The sequence below is a fragment of the Falco cherrug genome, chromosome 3 (assembly GCF_023634085.1).
Source record: "Falco cherrug isolate bFalChe1 chromosome 3, bFalChe1.pri, whole genome shotgun sequence".
Taxonomy (NCBI): domain Eukaryota; kingdom Metazoa; phylum Chordata; class Aves; order Falconiformes; family Falconidae; genus Falco; species Falco cherrug.
The window spans coordinates 63,279,097-63,301,523 of NC_073699.1; the positions used below are offsets into that span (position 1 = coordinate 63,279,097).

The 22,427-nt window shown below is 42.2% G+C and overlaps 2 protein-coding genes across 5 annotated transcripts in view; both read right to left on the bottom strand.

Annotated features, from left to right (window-relative positions):
* The window catches only part of SPIRE1 (spire type actin nucleation factor 1), a 133,967-nt gene extending 130,028 nt beyond the window's left edge, over window positions 1–3,939 (bottom strand). For all 4 annotated transcript variants that reach the window (XM_055704652.1, XM_055704650.1, XM_055704651.1 and 1 more), the window contains exon 1: window positions 3,401–3,939. In XM_055704652.1, coding sequence (XP_055560627.1) covers window positions 3,401–3,722 — 322 coding nt within the window. In that variant the 5' untranslated portion in view covers window positions 3,723–3,939. The remainder of the gene's footprint in view (window positions 1–3,400) is intronic.
* A 2,198-nt stretch (window positions 3,940–6,137) lies between these two features.
* Window positions 6,138–22,347, bottom strand: CEP76 (centrosomal protein 76). Its single transcript, XM_055704981.1, has 12 exons — window positions 22,203–22,347; window positions 20,886–21,041; window positions 20,462–20,543; window positions 19,871–20,095; window positions 18,603–18,788; window positions 16,695–16,792; window positions 15,927–16,055; window positions 13,001–13,192; window positions 10,907–11,073; window positions 8,309–8,642; window positions 6,918–7,135; window positions 6,138–6,544 (listed from the first exon to the last, which is right to left on the bottom strand). The coding sequence occupies exons 1-12, from the start codon at window positions 22,344–22,346 to the stop codon at window positions 6,406–6,408; spliced, it is 2,070 nt and encodes a 689-aa protein (XP_055560956.1). The 5' UTR covers window position 22,347; the 3' UTR covers window positions 6,138–6,405.
* Between the last annotated feature and the right edge of the window lie 80 nt (window positions 22,348–22,427).

Below are 22,427 nucleotides of genomic sequence, written 5' to 3' on the forward strand. Positions count from 1 at the left end.
AATACTGTTCCACAAGACAGCTTGGAGAAGTGAAACCACAGGTTTACACCAAACTTTTTAGCTCATTCAGAAGTTATTTTTTACTGCATCTGGCACTTGACTAGATACCACCGTTAGTTCGTTTCATATAAATTGCAAGTAAAAGAGACAGCTAAAACACCCATTAGGTAAAATGCATTCTACACTGTATCTCCAATTTCATTGTGGGTATTTCTAAACAACCCACATTTCTGTGGTATTTAGATGTCAGACAGTTACAATGATTCATACTAAGATGACCACAGTGAGCTCTTAATTTTTTGCATATTCATGTTTATTTCTTACTCACTTCAGTTCCAGCAAAACGATAAAGTTTGCACCATACCATGAAAACACTGCTTCGTGAGCATCTCTAAAGCAAACTCCGTGACACGGCGGCTGCATTTGCTCTTGACTTCGTCCAGGCCCCACTGAGACAGGCATGACTGATCACATCGCTCTTCGCAGTCCTAAACAAAGCCTGAATGTTCCTTACCCAAAGACACCATTCTTTGGGGACTCCTTTATCTGCCCACACAGGATTCTGTTGTTTACAAAAATAGAAACTAACAGCCGATATTTGTCCCTGTGAATTATCCAAGCCTATGCACCAACCTACAGCTATACATTTTTTTTATGTATCGCCAGAATAAAATAGCTTTACAGCTCACAGTGTTAACCCACAGAACCCCTACTGCTCTAACAAACCTCCTGACACAGGCATTTAAACCTAAGTTGTCTGAAAAACAAAGGCAGGAAAACAACTATCAGGAATCCTTCCTGATCCTCATCAGGGTTTCAAGCAGTATCAACGCTGATGTGAAAAAGAACAACTGAGCGACTTTTTCATTCTTAATCTTTTTACTCCTATTTAAGAAAAAACTTATTTTTTTTCTAACAAGATAACCAGCTATTAACAGATCACATAGATAAAACTGGAAAGATCTGAGAATTAGTCTCTGGTTTTGGTTAAGGATGGTATTTCAACTCCAAGGTTGTTTTTCTGCCCTGGTATCAGGGAAATTCATCTTTGCTTCCTATCTCAAGGACATTTTATTCAATTTCTAGGTATTTTGAATTGGAATGTCAAGTATTGTGCATTAACTGGAAAACTGCTTCACAAGAAACAGCTTTGGGAAAGTAACATCAGTTTCTACATAATCTTTGTAAGATAACTTCAATTTGTATCTCAAGAGTAAAATTGATGGGGCCAGACAGCTTCAGGGCCTATGCTATGATGTACCGCTCCCCAAGTCACAGCGCCAGGGCAATGGTTCTTAAGCTCTCACTGCTACTAAGCAGAACACACGAGCCTAAGAATAAACACCCGTTCAAGAGGCTCAAGCTGAAATTGGCTCAGAAAGCTCATTCATCATCACCTAAGGACACTGCAGTGAGCAATACGGAAAAGAACTGGGACAGCGCAGAAGATACCAAAGAGAAGCAAAGCTACCGTCAACGTTTCAATACTCAGTATAGTGGATTACCAACATTCACCGTATCACATATACAACAGTTTCCAGTGAAAACCTGCTACTGGTTCCACAAAACAAAGGAGACTGACTAGGACCACCTTTGTTTCATGTTGAGTATGGTTTAGGAATGGACACCTGGCAGAAATCTCCCCTCCTTGCTTTCCTTGGGAGGTCTCAACAGACTGTTTATCTTTTTAATATGTGTGTGTGTATATAGATAGATATGCACATAGATAGATATACACACAGACACAAGATTTTCAAGAAATAATCACAAATATGTGGTGTTAACTCATACACAACGTAATACATACAATAATAAGGTTCGAAAATAAACTTAAAAAGAGAGATAAGAGAAAAATAGCCAGGGCTGAAAAATGAAAGAAAAAGCCTCATCTATCCAAAGATTTAAAAATGGTATCAACGTACACAGGTTACCACAGGTTAATGAAAACATTTTCAAAGACTAATGCAGATGTGACGTGCAGCATTAGCATAAAAGTAAACATACTGGACGTCAGCAAGGGGTCTGAACTTTATATCCAAATATATCCAACACCTTCCTGTGGGCTATTAAAGATACAGTAGTAAGAGGAAAAAGAATAAGCCCACAAATAGCAATGAAAAGGCAACAACAGAAAGAAATACATAGTATATCAATATATTTCCTACAGTAGAAAAGGCAAAGAAAGAAATCTGATTCCAAAACACTATAGACAGCACACAAAGTGCAATACAGAACTCTTAAATGCTCTTGTGACATGCAGATGCCTTGGTCAGGACAGTATTTTCCTGGGACTTTTGGATGTTGGTCTGGCATTTTATTAACGTTACAATAACCCACTTTTTAAACTAACTTAAAAAGCATCCCTGATCACATTTAAATGGAAGTCATTACTAGACTCATTTCAATTGCGGAACAAAATTATGTCCCTTCTTCTACTGAGTATATTTTGGTATTTGCAGGTGCCACTAGCTCCAAACTGGATTACTGCAAAACTCTGCCAAAAGACCTTTCCGACAGACACTGTATTAAAAGGCTTCATTAAATTAGAACATGGATATTATACCTCGTGTTACCAATGCTGAGAACTCCATTAATCCCATTTTGTGAATTTACATTGCCTTCTACTTCACCTAACTTTAAAATCCCAAACCCTCTGTCTTCCTGGAAAATTCAGTGACGTTGAACGTGGACTAGGTTGATACTTGGGAATACTAACTGACCACATCCCTCTGCTGCCTAGCCTTAGTTTCTTTTCAGAAATAAAACTGTACTCACAACCAAAAAAGTCACCTTTTCCACATACGTAACCAGCAGCTTTGAAATGCTGAAAAATGGACATGTGTCCTTCTTTTCCCTTCCAACGCAAAATATGTTTTCCTGGGTATTTTAAAAGAAACAGATGGTAGGTGCTAAGCCCCTGGTAGGTGTACACGGCCGCCTTATTTACTTAATGTCAGCGTACCAGGCTCTACACTGATCTGTTTCTAATAGGTGCCTTTTGATGCCAAACTATTTCTGAACGACACCGCGGATGAGCAGTACGACCAAGGGAACTCCGAAAGCAGGCGCTGTAGGTGCGGATGACACAGTATTACGCACCAAAGGACGACGCAATTACAGAACACCAAACCCGCATTCACCGCCCCTGTACCCGCACGCCGGCCACTGAATCCAAGGCGAGGGGCTCTGCCTCTCCACGGGCGACACCGCGACGGTGCGGGGACACAGGCACAGGCAGCCCGGTGCCCGCTCGCCGCAGCCCTCCGGCGGGAAGGAGCCCGTCTCCCCCCGGCCGCCACAGCCCACGGACAAAGGCTGAGGGAGATGGGGGCTGCCGTTCTCGGGCCGGGCCGTACCCGGGGGGCTGAGGCGGGGCGGCGGCGACGGGGCCCGGCCTTACCTGCGGCGGGCGGGGGCGGCCGCTGGGGCTCGCCCGGCTCCAGGGTGACGGTGCCGTCCCGCCAGACGCGGAGGTGGGCGGCCGCCCCCAGCCTGGCGGCGGGGGTCTCTCCGCGGCGGGCGCGGGCCCGCAGCGAACCGCAGCACTGGTAGCACACGGCCCACGCCTGCTCCTCGTTGATGGGCTGGTTGTAGAGCCTGAGGATCTCCTCCAGCGACAGCGCCTCCGGCTGCCCGCCGGCCCCGCCGCCGTCCTCCTCTTCATCGGCGGGGCGGGAGGCGCCGGGCTGGGGCTCCGCGCCGCGCTCCCCCGGCAGCGCCATGCCCTGCCTCCGCCGCGGTGCTCCTCGGCTCAGCGACCGGCCCCGCCGCGGCGGCTGCTGCTGCTGCTTGCGCTGCTGCTGCTTCTGCTGCCGCCGCCCGGTCCCGCCGCGCTCATCCTCTCCGCCTCGCTAGTGCCACCAGGCCGCCGGACAGCCCGGGCTGCGCAGCAGGCAGGCAGCGGCCGGCTGGCAGGACGAACGGCGCCCGGGCCGCCTGCTGCCGCCGCCGCCGCAGGGGGAGACAGCTCATAGCAACGCAATGGCGTCCTCCCCCGCCCCCGCCGCCAAAGGCCGCCGCCCGGCGTCGCAGCGCCCCCTGCCGCCGCCAGGCCCGGCCGTAATGGCGGGCGGCGGCTTGGCGAAGGCGGGAGGGCCCTCGGGGGCTGCCGCGGACCCTCCGTGCCCGTGGGCGGCGAGGAACGGCCTTTGGGAGCGCCAGGCGCCCGCGCCCGCCTCAGGCTCGGGCCGCGGGCTCTGCGCCCAGCGATGCTAACAACCACCGCCTGCGGGGAGGCAGGGTGACACCCGCACGCACCCCGCTCAGACAAGGACACCGACCCACATCCCCGCCGCGGACCTGCACGTCTCAGCGAAGAGATTACCGAGCGCCTGCTTCCCCGGCCGGAGGGCGCTGAACCCCACGGCCTGCCCCCGCAACGCGACCACCCCCCACCCCCCCCTGCCGCCATCCTTCCAACAGCCAAGCTCTCCCGCTGCAGCGGCGAGGCAGGAGAATCCAAGGGCCTGCAGAAAGGCCGACAGCAGTTGAACGAGCACGGGCTGGAAAGGGCCCGAACGGGAATCATCTTCCAAACAGCTGGGAACTGCCGTTCCTGCCCCGGGACACGGCTGGCACCAGGAGGGCACAGCCAGCTCCCCACGCCGCTGCACATCAAAAACACGTCTGGGCTTTTTCTTTAGTATTGTACAGTTTTACCTAGCACATGTAAAAGGGAACTAAAAATGTCCCCTTAGCACCTGCCTTTCATGAAAGACTAAAGCATACAGGTAAGAAGACAGCACGGGGCAGCGTCCCCTTCCGCACGCCCAGTCCTGCAGGATCGAAGGGCCACACATCCCTCGGCTAACAGCAAGCTCCCGCCTCCCATTTCACCTTCAGTTGTCCTGAATGCGGGTGCTTTTTTCCTCTTGCAATGACACACATGCCTTCAACAAAAACTGTTGCATATAAGACAGAACTAGTATTTAAATAAAGCTATTAAATTTAGCTATACTCACCATACCATACAATCCAGCCTTTCACATTATATTAGACATAATGAAATCGGTTGAGAAATTGTACTGTCTAATCTTTAATCAGAGTCCTCTATGCCGAGTAACAGACAAATTAATTCCTTTTGATCTTTCAGGTATACAAAGAGAACACAAAAACAGATTTGTGAAGTATTTGAAAGGGCCAGTAAGTCCATAACATACTTTTAAAATTTCAAGTTAAAACCCAAGTGCTGCCCTAGGAAGTATTTAACACTTCCAGAAAAAAGAAAAATGGTGACATACTACCACACTGCTGATAAAATGTATATGCAGAATGCCAACGCTCACTCCTGCTGTATGTGTTGCAATATTCTCTAGGATTAGGTGACGGTTTTTTGCTCCAGCAGAAAGAGTTGGATCTTTCTTACTAGCAGAACAAAAGAAGGCAGGCATGGGCTATCAAAGATACAGAATGGCTTCTACAGAAGAAATCAACTATTTTGGATTCTTCAGCCTTGAAAGAGATGCCTGGAGTCCACATAGTGAAAAACATCAGAGGCATGGTACGGAGGTTCAGTGAGTCCAAATGCTTGCAATTTCTCAATGCTTGAAGACTAGAAGACACTCGGCAAAATAATGACCCACAGATTTAAGACAAAGAAAACCATCGATGGACAATTAACTATGGACCCAAGTTTCAGAATCAGACAAACTCATGAATGGTTGTTAAGCAAAATGGCCTGGCTACAACTTCTACCTCAGAAATTTCCTAAGCTAACCTTAGGAAAAAGGCATCAGGTTAAACCACTTTACCTAACCTAGCACAGCTATTCACATGTTCAGATATCCAGTTCTTAGTCTTACATTAAAAAAATCCATAAATTATTAAGTTCATAGGTGAACAAGAACACCTATACCTGACTGAACTGTTCTTCCAAGCTGAACGTATTGCTAGGTCCAAGAGAAGCAGAAATAAATCTTCTTGTGGAAAGGACACATGCTTAAACTTCAGTATTGCTGGATCTCCGTCACTCACAAAGTACACCCTGGACGCTACATGGAGAGGAGAGGTAAACCAGTCTCTTACCCCTGGAGAGGCAAACCAGACTTTTTTTCTGAATGAATTCTTGCACCAATTCAGAACTGCAGAAGAGAAGCTAGCATTTTATGCAAACATTTTAGTAACTTGACCCACATTCCTCCGAGTATTAAAAGTAACTTTTATTAAAAATAAATTCTCTTTATAAATACAATCATTTACCATGTAAAAAATCCTCTTCAATACACACACGTGGTATTCAAAATCAGTGTTATTTCTATGAAATACAATACTACTTTTAAATTGCATAATTTTATACCCACATATGTTATTTTGCAGATCAAAAAAGGTATGAATGATTACAGGGGGTTTTGGTTATTGGTGGGTTGTGGGGTTTTTTGGGTTTTTTTTTTTTTTTTTTTTTTTTTGTCACAGGACAGACCGGTATTTACAAGCAAACATGATCCAGACAGCACATGCAGATTCAGGGTATGTAAACACTCGTACACGAACTGCAAGTCGCACTTGATCTCCCCTACAACAGATTATTTCTTCACAAAAAGGAGACCTATATGACAAAAAGAAAAACAAGAGTAAAAGATATTACTAAGCTATTATTAAAATTTTCGGTTACGTGCAATTTTAATGTGACTGACACTTAAATGAGTGTCATGAGTCTGTCATTACAAATAATAATAATTGTTCTATATTGTTCTTTCATTTAACCCATGAAAAGTCTACCGTCACTTAACTCACCAATGCAACATAAAAGCTCAGTACCCCACGACCTCTTACATATACCATACAATTCTTCTAGTTCTAACTTAAGGAAATTAATTTTCTTTAAATTTCATTATCAAAAACCTGAGTTGCAATTCATAATTAAGTATTACTATTTGGTTTTAACATATATATCTATATATCTTTACATTTAAACTTACCGAAGACACGTGGCAAATGCTCTTCTGGCATTTCTGTATACAAAATGGATAGGAAACCCTTTAAATGTGTGACCGTCAGGTACTGCTCTTCTTACCGCATCTTGAAACTCTTCATTTCCTGCAGAAATACCTGTTGTGCGTTCAAGCTCATAAGCTGCTAATGCTGGTGACAACAGATAGGACAGATGGTCATCCCAGACAGTAGAAAGGCCAAGATCCTGTGAGGCAAGTGACAGAATGATGACAACTGTGCAGAATGAACATCATGGTAAGACTAAGCTTGCACGCTGTACAGATTCAAATAAACCCATTACAAATCTTTAATTTGTAGATAATGGAAGTGAACCCACGAAGCAGCAAGATTTGTATATTGACTCACACATCAACAGGAAGAATCAAACACCACCAACAAAATACAAACATTTAGCAAGAAATGAAGTTAGACTACTAGACTAAAACGTGACCAGCAGAGTTGGAACCAGATGTTTTACCTAAAGTATCTCTACATAAAATGCAAGAAGATGGTGCCTAAATACACAACAAAAATCTGGGAAAGATCAATCATGATTCACCTCATATTTTTCTAAGATCTCCCATGGAAACCCACTCCTGAAAAAACCATGTGCAACAGCTCCTCAAAACACATGACACATATACATGCACCTTCTCCTCCTACCATCTCAAAAATACAAAGAAGGAGAAAAATCTACCATGTACACATTCAATGCTGCATGAGATCCAAATTCTGAGAATTACTTGCCACCCCAAAGGTTGAGCATTGGGTTGGAAGATAAAAACAAAAACCCGCAAAAATCCCCATTAAAAATAGACATAAGCTATAAGGGGTTTTAAAATACCATCTCCCTCTTATCCAGCACAAAAGAATAATTTCTGGCACATTACGTCTTGCAAAAATCCTGACAAAGGACAACACTAACTTCTAGAAGTTCTGATTCTGTAAAGAAGTCAGAGCAAGAGCATGAAGGCTTAAAGCCTGCTTTTATCTAGGGACCAAACCCATTTGTGATGGAGAGGCAAAACCTACTAACAACCAGATCTGATCTTCCTAGCATTTTCACAGACCACTCATAGGTACTCTGCAGTAGGCTGAAGATCACAGACCTAGAAGGAGAGGCAAAGGCAGGGTGGGGGGAAGAGCCCACACATGAGGCTACGAAATACCACTGCAAATAGAAGTATGACATATAAACTAGCTCAGTACAGTCTTTCCAAACAATTTTTCAATGATTTCACTTTTTAGGTACCACATTACTTCAAAAGCTGATGGAAAACACATTGCAAAGAATTAGGTATGTGAACTAACAAATGGCTAGCCAAAACAAGTATACAGTACAAACACACATTCAATGACAATCTTTAAACAGTATTACCTTTCTGTGTTCAGAGACCAGTATTCTCAGCTGCACTTCTATCTCGTTGCTTGTTACTGCAGCATCTATTGTGGAAGCACACAGAGGAGGAAAAGGGGGAACCGAAGACACTGTTCCAGGGGGACATACAGATTTTATTGCTTCTCCACTCATGGGTTTCCATTTAGATTCATCATGCAGGTCAAACACACAGACCTCCACAGCATCAGAGGGCTGACAATTTCCAAAGAACTTCTGATGGTTGAAGATACAACCTATTGTGCGATAAGGATACAGCGGCTTGGGTTGTTCAACTAGTGGAGGGTCATCAGGGTTGATAGATCTGTGGATGTACCTAATCAAAAATATTCAATTTCTTATTAATACACCTTATTTCAAGACAAGGTAAAAATAATTAGATGGGACAGATATAAGGCATTTTTTCCTTCAAAAATATAAGCAAAATTTGTTAACTCCTCCCCCCCATGGCATTCATTTATTTACAGAAAAGTAATTATACACATTTTAGAGGCCCAGCATACAATGAAACAATACATCAATTTTTCTCTTTAAATCCAAAAGAATAAACTGATTAGTCAAGCAGATACTCCACAGCAATTAAATTTTGCAACTATAACAACATACCCATACAGTTGCCCCACTACTCATTACATTTGGAGATACAAATCTTCAAATGCTGATCATGGGATACACGAAATTGCTTCTTTTCAACACTGGCTCTAACAGAAGCTTTAGAATACAGAATAACTACATGTGCCCTTCTAAAATTACTCAAGTGAGTGAGTCATCATGGGCCCTAATGGGATGCACCCCATAGTGCTGAGGGAGCTGGCAGATGTTATTGCCAAGCCACTCTCCCATCATCTTTGAAAGGTTGTGGAGAACACGAGAGGTGCCTGAGGACTGGAGGAAAGCCAGTGTCACTACAGTCTTCAAGAAGGGCAAGGAGGAGGACCCGGGAAACTACAGGCTGGTCAACCTGCCCTCCATCCCTGGAACCGCGATGCGCCAGCTCATCCTGGAGGTCATCTCGAAGCATATGGAGAAGAAGGTTATCAGGAGCAGTCAACATTGATTCACCAAGGGGAAATCATGCCTGACCAACCTGATGGCCTTCCATGATGGAACGACTGGCTGGGTAGATGAGGGCAGAGCGGTGGACGTTGCCCACCTTGACCGCAGCAAGGCTTCTGACACTGTCTCCCATAACAGCCCTGGAGGTCAGCTCAGGCCGTGCGGGCTGGATGAGGGGACAGTGAGGCGGATCGAGAGCTGGCTGATGGCAGAGCTCAGGGGCTGTGACCAGCAGCGCAGAGCCCAGCTGGAGGCCTGTAGCTGGCGGGTTCCCCAGGGCTCAGCGCTGGGCCCAGCCCTGTCCAACGGGCTCCCCAGCGCCCTGGGTGAAGGGGCAGAGCCCTCAGCAAGGCTGGCGGTAACACAGCCCTGGCAGGAGCGGCTGGTACCCCAGCGGCTGCGCTGCCGTTCAGCGAGGCCTGGGCAGGCTGGAGAGCTGGGCGGGGGGGACCGAATGCAGTTCAGCAAAGGGGGTGCCATGGGGGCCTGGGGGGCATCGGGAGGAACGTGGCCGGCAGGTGGAGGGAGGTGATCCTGCCCCTCTGCTCTGCCCTGCTGAGGCCGCACCTGGAGCGCTGTGTCCAGGGCTGGGCTCCCCAGTTCAGGAGAGACAGGGAACCACCGGGGAGCGCCCAGCGGAGGGCTGTGAAGATCATTAGGGGACTGGACCTTCTCCCTTGTGAGGACAGGCTGAGAGAGATGGGCCTGTTTTTAGCCTGGAGGAGAGAAGGCTGAGAGGGGGTCCTACAAATAGCTACAAATAGTTTAAGGGCAAATGTCAAGAGGACGAGCCCAGGCTCTTTTCAGCGGTGCCCAGCAACAGGACAAGGGGCAACGGGCACAAACTGCAGCACAGGCAGCTCCATCTGAATATGAGGAAGAACTTCTTTACCCTGAGGGTGACAGAGCAGGGGCACAGGCTGCCCAGAGAGGCTGTGGAGTCTCCTTCTCTGGAGACATTCAAAACCCGCCTGGACACGATCCTGTGCAATCTGCTGTAGGTGACCCTGCTTTCGCAGGGGGTTGGACTGGGTGATCTCCAGGGGTGCCTTCCAACCCTGACTATTGTGTGATTCTGTGAATCTCGGAAAACTTGCAGAGATTTCTGCAGGGGAAAGAAGTAATGTAACACTGATTTCACAGATGAAATGAGGAATAAAATATGGGTTGCTAAACAAACATGTCAGATTTCATCTGCTTCTTTACACATGATGGCAGCAATAAACACATGATACCACGTCAATGGCAATCAGCTGTCATAAGACACAAAACGGTTACTATATGGTATTAAAGCCACTGAAAACCCTTGAGGCCATTAGAAACTGTTGAAATATTTCACCTCACACTGAATCAGTTATTTTCCAAATAAAAGTAGTACACAGAAAAAAAAAAAAGATTCAAAGACAGAAGTTACCTGGATTATATGACAGAGTATAAAGATAAAAACAAAAAAAGCAACAACAAAAATATCCCACACAAATTTCAATACGGATTGTTCAGCTTTCTTATATTGCTTTTACACACCTATGTCCTGTTAAGCTCTCCCAAAAAGTAATTGTTCCATCAGTTCCATAAGTCATTACCCAAGTGTGGGGGACTCCTTTTGCTTTTGTTCCAACGCACACAAAGGCTTCCAATCCAAACCCAAGAAGAAGACTGCACAGAAGGTTAGCATGATCTTCACAGTCACCCTAGACAGTAAACATCAGTAAGTTGGTTTGAGTATCAGGCATGGATAAATCTTAAAGAAAGGAAACTGTGGTACTTCTCTAACCATTATTTAACAAGTCATGTTTCCCTCCCGTTTACGTATCAGAAGTCAGGATTTTAAGGTTTAAACTTGACAAGTTTTAGTTTTCTGTAATAGAATAAGTCGGTCTAAAATGTTATGTTCTAACGATAGACTATTTATAATTTTTATTCAAATATAGTATACAATACTGGAAAACACTTCTTATAACAGTATCTTCAAGTAATCCAAACCCAGAATCTATCAACCCACAAACACAAAAGCAATATTCTAATTAAACATAAAAACACGTATAAAGCAAATACCTGAGGTAATACTAAAAATGACACGATATTTTCACACAGGAAATTTAGTCACTTAGTAAAATGTAATTCTATTGTTATTTCACTGTGTTGAATGTGTTGTCAAAGTTCAGGAATTAAACAAAGATAAAATGACCTCCCACAGATCTAACTATAAACCAGCTCAGTCATGTGTAGTGCTTTTCCCTTCAGTCAGAAAAACATTTCTTTCATAAATACATTACCACCATTGATAATTCACAGAAAACAATTCCCAAATGTGATGTCTAATATTCCTTGTCTCTCAAGTTCTTCACAAATGTTAGTTCTAAAGCAAGAGCAAAAATTGCTCATGCAATGAAGCCTTCATAATACTAAGCAGAAGAGTAAGGCTCTCTCAAATACTATTCAGAATGTAGAAAATGTAAAATTCAGTGTTGTTGGATGTATCTATTCTTTACACAGACAACAAAATCTTCCCATGCCACAGTATACAAGGGAAGTATGCAGAAAACTAGGTTTGAACAAGTTTCTAGTGAGCTTGTGTTCATTTAATAATGCCACACCATTTTCCACAAGAAAAATAAAATGGTCCAGCTGGTGTCTCAGGTGCTAAATACAGCTGTTTTCTATACAACTTTCCACTTCTGCCTTGGAGGAAACCCTTTCTCTGTGCCTCCAAACATAATGGTCCTCAAGCTCAAAGCTGCTATCATCATCTCCATCTGAAAGCCAGTGGGTAGCCAGTGGTGCTTTTATATGCTACGTATGCATGATACGGTATTCAGAGACAAGAACTAATGCCTGTTCTGTATAGTCTTTGAGACAGGTCCGAAAACTGGGATACAGCTCCTGTTGCCAAGACCACCACATCTTTTTAATACAAATATCAGTGACATTATTTTTGAATGCAGAAGTATCTCAGTGGTAATGAAAAGCAATACACCACTCCAAAGAGGTATTAAAAGGGATCACTATTACTTTTATTCATACAACAGAAGAGCTATAATACTGAATCAGTTACAATTTGTTTCATTTATTATAGTTATGTAATACAAGTGTCAGATCACCAAGAACTAGGCTGAAACTTTTAGTGCAAATCCCTACCTTGCAAAAACGGAATGTAAAGACTGTCAGTGTATTTTAGCCCCTCTAACCAAAAAAAACAAAAACAAAAAAAAAAAACCAGCAAAAGAAAAAACCCAACCAAAAAATACCAGCAAAAGAGACTTTTCAACCACTTTTCAACCATTCCTGGATTAGTCCGTAATTTAAACTCGCATCCTGCACACCAGCAGGGATTCACTGAATTATATGGGCTCTTAGAAAAGCAAAGAAAAGGAAGTTCATCTGTCAAACAAATGTATTGACAAAGAGACCCCAACAACAGCAGTAAAGGAAGTTAGCTCCAAAGCCCTCCTGTCTACTATTTAACATCTATTTCTCTTTAGAAAGATCTTAAATTATTTTAACAGAATTATCCAAATCCAATTTAATTCATGTACTTGCAGCCTGTTTTAAATGACTGACTTCTGTTAGAATGTGGTACCAACTCTATTGTGTCACACAAGGACTATTTTCACATACCTTGTTTCTACATAAAAAAGCAAGAAGGGTGCACCACTGTTCTTGTTTGCCACCACCTCCTCCAATGACAGGAGCTCTTTCATAACCCAGGACACTGACAAATCGCGCTGCTTGCCTAGGTGTGTCAAGTAACCGGCCCGCTCGAAGTGGTCTGACATATGAACATACTGGACGGTTTACTCCATTTTCATCCTGAACATGTAAAATATGCTTATTTGCCAGCCATGCAAATATCACAAAAGATTCATCTTAACTTGGACTGTCTTTTTTTGCAACGGGATTTATTCTTCCTGAAATAAATATCACTTATAAATACTAAGATGCAAAAATACTTGTAGAATTAAGACACAAAACCATTAAGGCAACTCATTTAGAGACATTACAGTTATGTTTTTCTGCTGGCTCTGTCACTTATAGGACATTTCAGAATAAATGTTCAAACACCTGGAGCAGCACAGGCTGCAATTATTTTCTTAAATGGGTGAAGAACTGTTCGTGCTCCACCTGCTATCAATTTCCACATTATTGCCAAGGAACAAAAAAACCCCAAGAAAACTCCCAACAACCAACGAAAAAATACAGACACACCAAAACCCACAACAAACTCAAAAAACAACTCCCCCACAAAACATTAAATACGCAGCAGCTGATGTTAGAATTTAGAAAGCGTCTACTTCTGAATTCAAATACCCTGTCTCTGGTCATAACACTGAAAAGCAATAAAACTTACTCACAACGAAGTAACTAGATTACCATAAATTAAGACAATAATAATATGAAGAATTTCTAGATTCTTGGAAAAATGAAAAAAAAAGATGACTGGAAAAGGTATGATTTATTACATGCTGCAGGGAAATATTGTGATTAGCAACTATTAGAACTATTTCAAGAAGTATAGAACTCTTCCTCACTGGGCTGAATCAGTACTTTTCTATTCATATATTTTAAAAAGAGATCAAAGCCTTTTAAAATGCCTGCAACTTCAGGTAATTATGGTCTCGCATTTTTACTGTAGTCACATATTATCCCCACTGAGGTTTTGTAATGCTTTTTCAGCAGGCTGGTGCAAGAAAAGCAGCATTTATTTGAAGCTGACTGGAATCCTGTTGAAAATTATTTCACAGCTTGAAAGCAATCAAAAAAATCACTGGCAGGATTCACTGTTCAATATAGCTTTATGTGTATAATGCATGCTTCTGCATTACACATGAAAATGGACAATAACTAAATTAAAAACAATTCTAATAATCTCATTTCTATTTCCATAAATAAGAAAGGACATTTCGCGCAGCTTTACTAACATTTGCTATGGCCAGCGGGAGACTCAAGATAAGCTCTCTATAGGTACTGAACTAGCAGAAAGCCTAGTTCCTATAGCGTTCTGAGAGCTACCAGTTTCTACATTAGTCTGTAACAAAGAACTTAGTCCCCTAATCCTATTGACAAACTCTTCCCCTCCAACCTTTTTTCTAACACTACTGTAGCTTTCTAGGTGCAGAAAGTAGGATACTATTAATTCATACATTGCTTTATTTTCAAAATAGGGTAAGTCCCATTTTCACCTCATGTCCCCAACCAAACTCCCAGTTCTCGAATTCCCTATTTAATTATGTATTTGTTTCTCTATATATCCTGCTCTGAAACACTTAAGGCTTTGTATTGGGTCTGGTTGAAATAGAGTTAATTTTCTTCATAGCAGCCCCTATGGTGCTGTGTTTTAGATCTGTGACCACAAGAGTGTTGATAACACACCAGTGTGTTAGCTGTTGCTGAGCAGTGCATGCACAGTGTCAGGGCCTTCTCTGTTTCTCATTCTGTCCCCACATGGAATAGGTTTGGGATGGCCAAAAGGCTGGGAGGGGACACAGCCAGGACAGCTGACCTGAACTGACCAAAGGGATATTCTATGCCATATAGTATTACATTCAGCAATAAAACTGGTGGGGGTGGGCAACAGACTTTTTCTAAACCTGACCCTGCTTGAAGACAAGCTGAGCATCAGCCTGCTGGTGGCGAGTGACTGTCTTTGCATTACTTTTTTCCTCACTCTTCCTTTTTTTCTTTCCTTTAATTACTAAACCATCTTTATCTCAACCCATGGCTTTTTCCTTGCTTTTGCCCTTTCTATTCTCTCCCCCATTCCACTGAGGTGGACTGAGTGAGTAACTGGGTGGGGGGCTCAGCTGCTGGCTAGGATTTGGAAGTTCACATCACTACTTAACGCCCACAGCACAGCCAGAATGGAAGTTGTTACTTCACTGAAGAAAAAGACTAGGCATAGATAACTTCAGGATGTTACTTTGAAATAATAAGCTACTGTACTTTATCTGTGCTATGACAATTGCTACTACACAAGCTAAATTCATACCATGGAAAATGCAAGGATCATATCATTCCTTTTTCTGAGGGACAGTTAACAAGAAGCAACTGACACAGTAATTTATTAGCCTACAATACTTATGTCCGAAGCTATCAATACTTATGTCCATAGCTATCACGTGATATTAACCGGACAGATTGTTTTACAGACCATACAGAGCACCTGCTCTAAACAGATCTAGTAAGTCCACTTCTTTTAACTGTTTTATCTGGTATAAAGTTTGTTTGAAATAGTTTGCACAGATCATTTAAGTCTTTGCCCTTTGTGAGTAACCAAAGAAACAGACTGAACAGGCTTTATCACCTTGTACATCAGAGGTGGCTGGAGTAACCCCCTGTCTGCAACATGCTGTTCATCTTCAATACAGAAACAGAAGTTCAATCCTAACAAATTTCATTTTTTGCATGATACACCGCATGTAGTCCTGACCTGAATGTAACCATGTCATAAATCTATACAGATCCTATGTACACATTAACTTCAAAATAAATCAAGAAATAAAAAGGGAACATAAAGAAAGGATGTCTATTTGTAAAAATTACAAACCTGTGCAAAAATCTTTACCAGCCTTACGTTGTGTGTAGGCCTAATCTGCAGGTATTCTCTCCACCACTGTTTAGCATACACAAGAAATAACCGTTCTTTTTCTGCTGTTTTCTGACGTTCCAAAGCAAACTGTAAGAAAAACATAATCAATCACATACTTATTAACTCCAAATAGGAAAAACATCCCCATCATCAATAAGCACATCAACAACAAATCCTGGCATATGTAAAATAAAGCTTAATATTTAAAGTGTGCCATGCAAATGCTGAAGAATAGCATGTTTTACACGAAAATCCAATGAACAAAAATGTCGAGTTACATTTCTTCTTTGTAGGCTCATATATCAAGCTTGACTGAAGTAGTGTTCATCTTAAATGACACACTTCTGTACAGGTCTGCTCAGTTTTTGATGTGCAGAACATCCGCACACACATTCAGGCCAACATTTACTGGCTTACCAGGCAGAACAGCTGACTTGAAATTATTGTTTCAAATGGGAGAGCAAGAAAACATACACTACCTGAAGAATTAGGTATACTGCATCTTTATTTTTCTAAGTAATTAGAAAAAATACTGAAGTAAAATTTCAAGTAATGTTCAGTATAAACAGATTTTTTAAAAGTTAACTATATTTAAATTGAATGGAAAAAAAGATGTTATCAAACATTCAAAAACGCACAGCCCTCAACATCTACAAGTAGTTCTATACTGAGCCTTCCCCTTCCCCCAATAAAAGAATAAGTCAACCCTCCCGGAAATTAACTTACTTGAGTATTAATTATTTCTGGAGATAATGTCTTACTAAGCTGTGGATACATTTCCATTCTGATGTTTAAAACACCAACAGAAACCTTCGATTCTGTACCTTTGAACCAAAATAAATTTCAATCAGTTCTCTCAAATTCAATTTACTAAGGACATTTCAGCCAGGAAGGAGCAAATAATTAAAATAAACATCTTGGCTATATAATCACACACACGCAAATATCTTAAAAATACGCAAAGTAAGTGTCTTTATTTAATTTTCAAACTCAAATGAGGCTGTAAGAAAGCATCATCTGGCCAAAAAAGCAGACATCTAAATCTAAGATAATTATCCAAGGCCCTCTTTGCAGCCAGTACTGGGACATACGAGATGAATGTCATTCTAGAAACATCTAGAATAGGCATCTAAAATAGAGTACGAGTGTCACACACTGTAAAAGTGCCTATTCCTACTTATTACACGTGTAGCTCAAATTTAAGAAGTTGGAAATCAGTGAATTTCATCTTCCCCAAGATACAGTTTATTATGAGGGACCCCAAGTGCCATACAAATGGATTAATCAACTTAAGAAAACCAAAACAACAAACCAACCTACCACAAAATCCCATAAACCTAATGTTGTTGCACAATGCTGAAAATCTGAAATCACATAAAGAACAAGAAGCACTACGAAACAATAGAGATGGGACTATAAGCAACACAAGCAAAACCAAGCCTCATATAGTAGTTTGTCTACTTGAGATGGCAGCATGCTTTGATGTTCTTGATGCATTTTGTACAATGACAAGACTTCAGAAGAGAAAAAGCCCTGGATTTACTGGATTGATAGTTTATTACTTGGAAAAAAAGCTAATGATAATTAGATTTAACTCCTCCATCACACATTTGAGTATTAAACTCAATTTATTTGTTACACATTTCCAAGTCATTATAAATAAAAAGCTCTCCATTAGAGAGACTATACAAACCCAAACTGCTTACTAAAGTTTTGCCAACACCAGCATTTCCAGAAGGAAATGAAGCCAATAAACATATTTGCAAATATGCTTACTAGATTTGTGTTCACTGGATAAAACACTGCACCAAATCACGACTGCCCAAAAAAGCAGGCAATAGTGATAAAAATCAGGAATAACTTACGTAGTGTATCCAATCTTCAAAATATTTTGAAGGTATAATTTAATCTCTTTTGGAACTATCAAGAACTGCTGACCTACCTAAAAGGTAGAGAAACTGTGACAAAAAATACTCAAATGACCCAGCAGCTACTAGCTGACCAAACTCTGGGATTGCTAGCGTAGGAAATCATGATAGATCAAGTCCTACATCTAGTCTTTATCCACTAAACTATAATATCCTAAAAACTTAGGTTGGAACTCCTAAAATGTGGTGTAAGGCAAGTGATAGTATACATGCGTATTTTTGTGTAAGTGCTAAGCACCAAAAAAAGAGCTATTCAATCCTCTTGTCAGAAAACATGCTTCCAGCTACTGGAATAAATGGCAGCACAACAGAGATGACTTTCTCTAGCAGCTGCCAGTTTGCTATGAAAGGGACACAAGTGGACTTTACTCTTCAGTGCACCGGTCCAATCTATTGCTGGAGATTATTTGGTTGATTTTTGTTTGGTTTGTTTGTTTTTGATAACTTCTCCAGACTTTGCAGAAAAATAATAGTGGGATTTCCCACATGGGGACCATTATTACCACAGGATCTGGAATACACATTTCTAGTATTTTGGTAACAGAAAAATCTGAGCATTAGCCTCTTAGGCATTTTCTAAGTATACCTTATAGTAATCTATGAGTTTAACTAAAATAAACTACATCATAAATACTGCTTTAAACTTATAAGAAACTCAGTACCCAATATTTTAAGTCATCATTACAGCCTTATTATTTATCCTTACCTACACCCTGGAGTTCAACAGCAACATTTGTTACACCATTCTCTGCAGCCAAGACAGATCGCCACTCCAAGAAATAGGATGCTACTAGTGTTGTCTCACCAAATGTGTCTGTTTTGACCAGAACCATATGCACTGGATCACATACAGATAACATAGTGGTTGCATCCGCCATTTTACTTCCATCACCTGCCATTATTAAACAAGATAAGATAGCATGAATATATTACCATCCCAAGTCCTCCTCAAAATCAAAAAACAGGTATGCATTTACATTCATTGCATACCAAATGCATTCATTTAAAAAAAATCTTGCATCCAGAAGTGTAAACAATGATCCCATTTTAAAAACCAAACTCAGTTTAGGAAAGAGCTACAGAAATATTAGTTAATTTACAGAGGAGATAAAAAGATTCCTATAGTCAAGTACCTCAGTGTTCAACTGCACAAAAATACAAAATGGAATTAGCATTTAAGAAAATAAAGAATATTAGAGCACCATTAACTAAAAGCAATTGAAAAATATTCTTTTAATAAGTTGGAATGCATCAGGTCCATATATATACTATATATCGGTATTTAGGAAACAACTTTCTCTGTAGTTAGGCTTGAACCTATGATATAAAACGCTCCAAGGAAAAACAAGTTTTATTAATTCTGCCGCTCATGAATTTGTGGTATATTCACTCCCTTCCCCAAGTCCAACTTGTCTTTCTCTCTGTTCACTGATGTTCCATAAGCTACCCCGGAGTTCTACAGGATTCACACAAGATTCAGAAGTCTTCTCACAACATACTTAGCTCCTACCATGTTCCCTTGGTACCAACAGAAGAACAGTAACACAGGCTGCGGATGACTGACTCTTCTGCAGGTTTCTGCCAGCTGGTAGGCAAACTGAACTCACACTGAAGTTTTTCCTTCCATGCAATGACAAATTTGCATCTCCCTTCCTCACTTGTCAGCACAAAGTTCATGAAACTCACAGCCACCATAGCATCTCTTACCATCTCTGAGACTATGATCTCACTGTTGATTATGGATAAAGTTGGTCAAATTTAAAAGTTATTTTAGAGTGGAAAAGGAGCAAAAGAAGAGGCAAGAGTGGAGAAAGATCTATAAGTGGTATCACCTAAGACAGTAATTAGTTCTCTTAGGAAAACACGTTAAAAATAGGAAAGAAAGCCATTAAATACTACGAAACATATTTCAGAATAACTGAAGTCAGAAAAAAAATCTGAGAACATCAGCTTTAAACCCACAATATTCCTTACCTAGGATATCCTTGTGTACTTCAAGTAAAAAACCATCATGAAAATCTGGCTCACAGGCGCAAGGTACAGGTTTAGAACGGAAGCGCTGATTTCGAAAATGTAAACACAAAGTGAAGGTAGAACAGATTTGGCCAGGCAGAGGCTCCGGTTCCTGAAGATGTTCCAGAAAAGCTTTTCCACCCAAAACCTGAAGGTAAAGATACCTCCGTGTTGGGTCAATGTTAGCTGTAAAGCGCAGCAATAAAAATGAAGAGACTACAAACAGACCTTAGGAAGTATGTCAAATATCAGTTAACTAACAGGAAATTATAAAAAACAAACTTTTTTGAAATAGATGCTTAGGAGAAAGTGATTTTAAAATGTATTGGAAGTTATCTTAATGTAAAACAAATCAATATTTTTTTTAAAGTCACATTTTATGCAACACTCAATTTCTCCTGCTTCTATGAATTTACTTCCTCTAGTTAAGCAAGAAAAACATCCACCTTTACACTAGTTCATACTGGATTAGTAATTCAAAGTTCAAAAATCACAGACTTCAAATTTCTCTCAAAACTATGATCCAAATATTAAAATAAGGAGGCAACATACTTTTTTTCAAAAGCGGTGGTTCTCTGTCAACAAAATGTGTCGCTGGTTTTGGAGCTGAAGTCCTCACCTTTTCATTCACATCCTGGAATTACAATTAAAGACTTTTTAAGGCGTCAAGGGATGCAACAGTACTCTTACTGCAGTCTTCAAAAATTAAAGAATCCTCCGTTTCAATGGAAGACCTTTCCCCAGGTATGCTCCCTTTTAGTCCTTAAGATGTAATGAAACTAAACAAATACTTTCACTTTCAATGTAGTATTACAACTAAACCAATTTCAGCATATGCATTAAGCTGTTCTGCTCCTATTATGTCACAAATTAGTAAAGCCATTACAAACCTTAAAAAGCAGCAAGCTTACACTTTGTTAAAACAGTCAGTAAGAGGAATAAGCAAAAATATTTTCACTCTTTAAAAGCTACTTACAGTTACAAATTTAAGTTCCTTCATGACATCATCAATGATTCCTCGTTGTCTTAAGGCTTTTATCAGATCTTCTGTGGATAACTGCTGATGCTCAGGTGCTAACTCTTCACGTATAGTCTCAGCAAGAACTTCTCTTATCCTGCCATGGACATCCATCTGAAAGAAAATTCATACAAATAGAAGCTCTTTATATGGTAGCATCTATGACTAAACAGTCACTCTGTAAGACTAAGGGTATGCTCCTAGGAACACAGAAATAAGTACACCAAAATATTAAACCTTTCAGAACTAATCAAATAAGTCACTACCTCACCAAAGCAGTTCTACCAGATTAAAACATCACGACCATACCAAACCTGAGCATTTTCACTGCTCTTGACAGCATCCCCTGCCTTGAACTTCCCTCCTTACAAAAAGGCCTGCAAATCCATCAATTATAAAACGGTCAGTTTCGTCTCCCTCAAAATTCAGGCTCTGGATAAAAGTTTCTCATTTTTTAAGGGAAAAGGTACATCTATATATACGTGTAGGCCAGGCACAAAAGCAGTAAATATCCATTACAAGCTTTGCCTGTGCTCAAAGGGAGATCAGAGAATTTCTGTCCTTCACCTCGGCTGTGAAACGGCGTGGGTTTGTAACACTTGAAGGATGTTAAGGCCACAGCCACCGGGACGTGAGATACTTAGCGATATAAGAGTTAAAGCATTTGTGTTTATTCGCCAGGCAGTTCAAGATCCAGCCCAAGCACCTCGCTCAAAAAACAAGGAGAAAAAAAAAGAAAAAAGAAAAAAAGGCAAAGGCCTCAGCCACAGGATGCCGAGCCGAGTCCGCCGCCCAGCCCCGGGCCTCACCCCCGGCTTCCCCCCTCGGCTGGCACCGCTGCTGTCCGCGGCCTACCCTGGACGGGACAGCGACACGGAGAGAGAGGGAAGGAGCCGGGGGCGGAGGCAGCCTCAGCTCCATCTCGCCGTAGCTCAGGGGAGAGACGAGGGCGAGCAGCGGAGGCGGCGGGTAAAAGGCCGCAAGCCAGGGCTGCGGTAGCCGAGAGCGCCAAGGGCCGCTGGCCCTCCTGGAAGGGGACGCAAACGTCAGTGAGGCCGAACGGCTCCCGGAAACCATCCCAGCCGGCTGAAGCAGGGAAACCAAAGCAGGACGATGGCGCGGAGCGAGCACACCGCCTGCCCTGCCACCGCCTCAGCGGGCACAGCTGTCGCCAAGGGCCGGGGGCCCGCACCACCGACACGGGAAGCAGCCAAGCCCGGCCGGGTCCCGCTTCCCCTGGTAGGGGAAGGCGCTTTACCGCGGAGACAGCCCCACCTTGACCAGCTGCTGGTGGATGATCTGCTTCAGCTCGGAGGCTTTCTCCGGCGGCAGCGACATGGCGGCAGGGCCGGAACGGAACCGCGACGACTCCCGCCCCGGGAGGAGGCGCGGGGGGGGGGGCGGGGGGCCGCGCGCCATGCCCCGCCCCCAACCGCCTGCCCAATGGGCGCCGGCAGCTGCGCGAGGCGGCAGGTTACAGCCGTTACTCCCGCCCCGCTG

Excerpts from the sequence above, each read along its gene's own strand:
- CEP76 (XM_055704981.1), bottom strand. The coding sequence starts at position 22,346 with ATGGCGCGCGGCCCCCCGCCCCCCCCCCCGCGCCTCCTCCCGGGGCGG. Across the intron at positions 20,096-20,461 it reads ACCACCGCTTTTGAAAAAAA|CTAACATTGACCCAACACGG; the intron begins GTATGTTGCCTC and ends TGCGCTTTACAG. Across the intron at positions 16,793-18,602 it reads TGTTGAACTCCAGGGTGTAG|GTACAGAATCGAAGGTTTCT; the intron begins GTAAGGATAAAT and ends TTTGGTTCAAAG.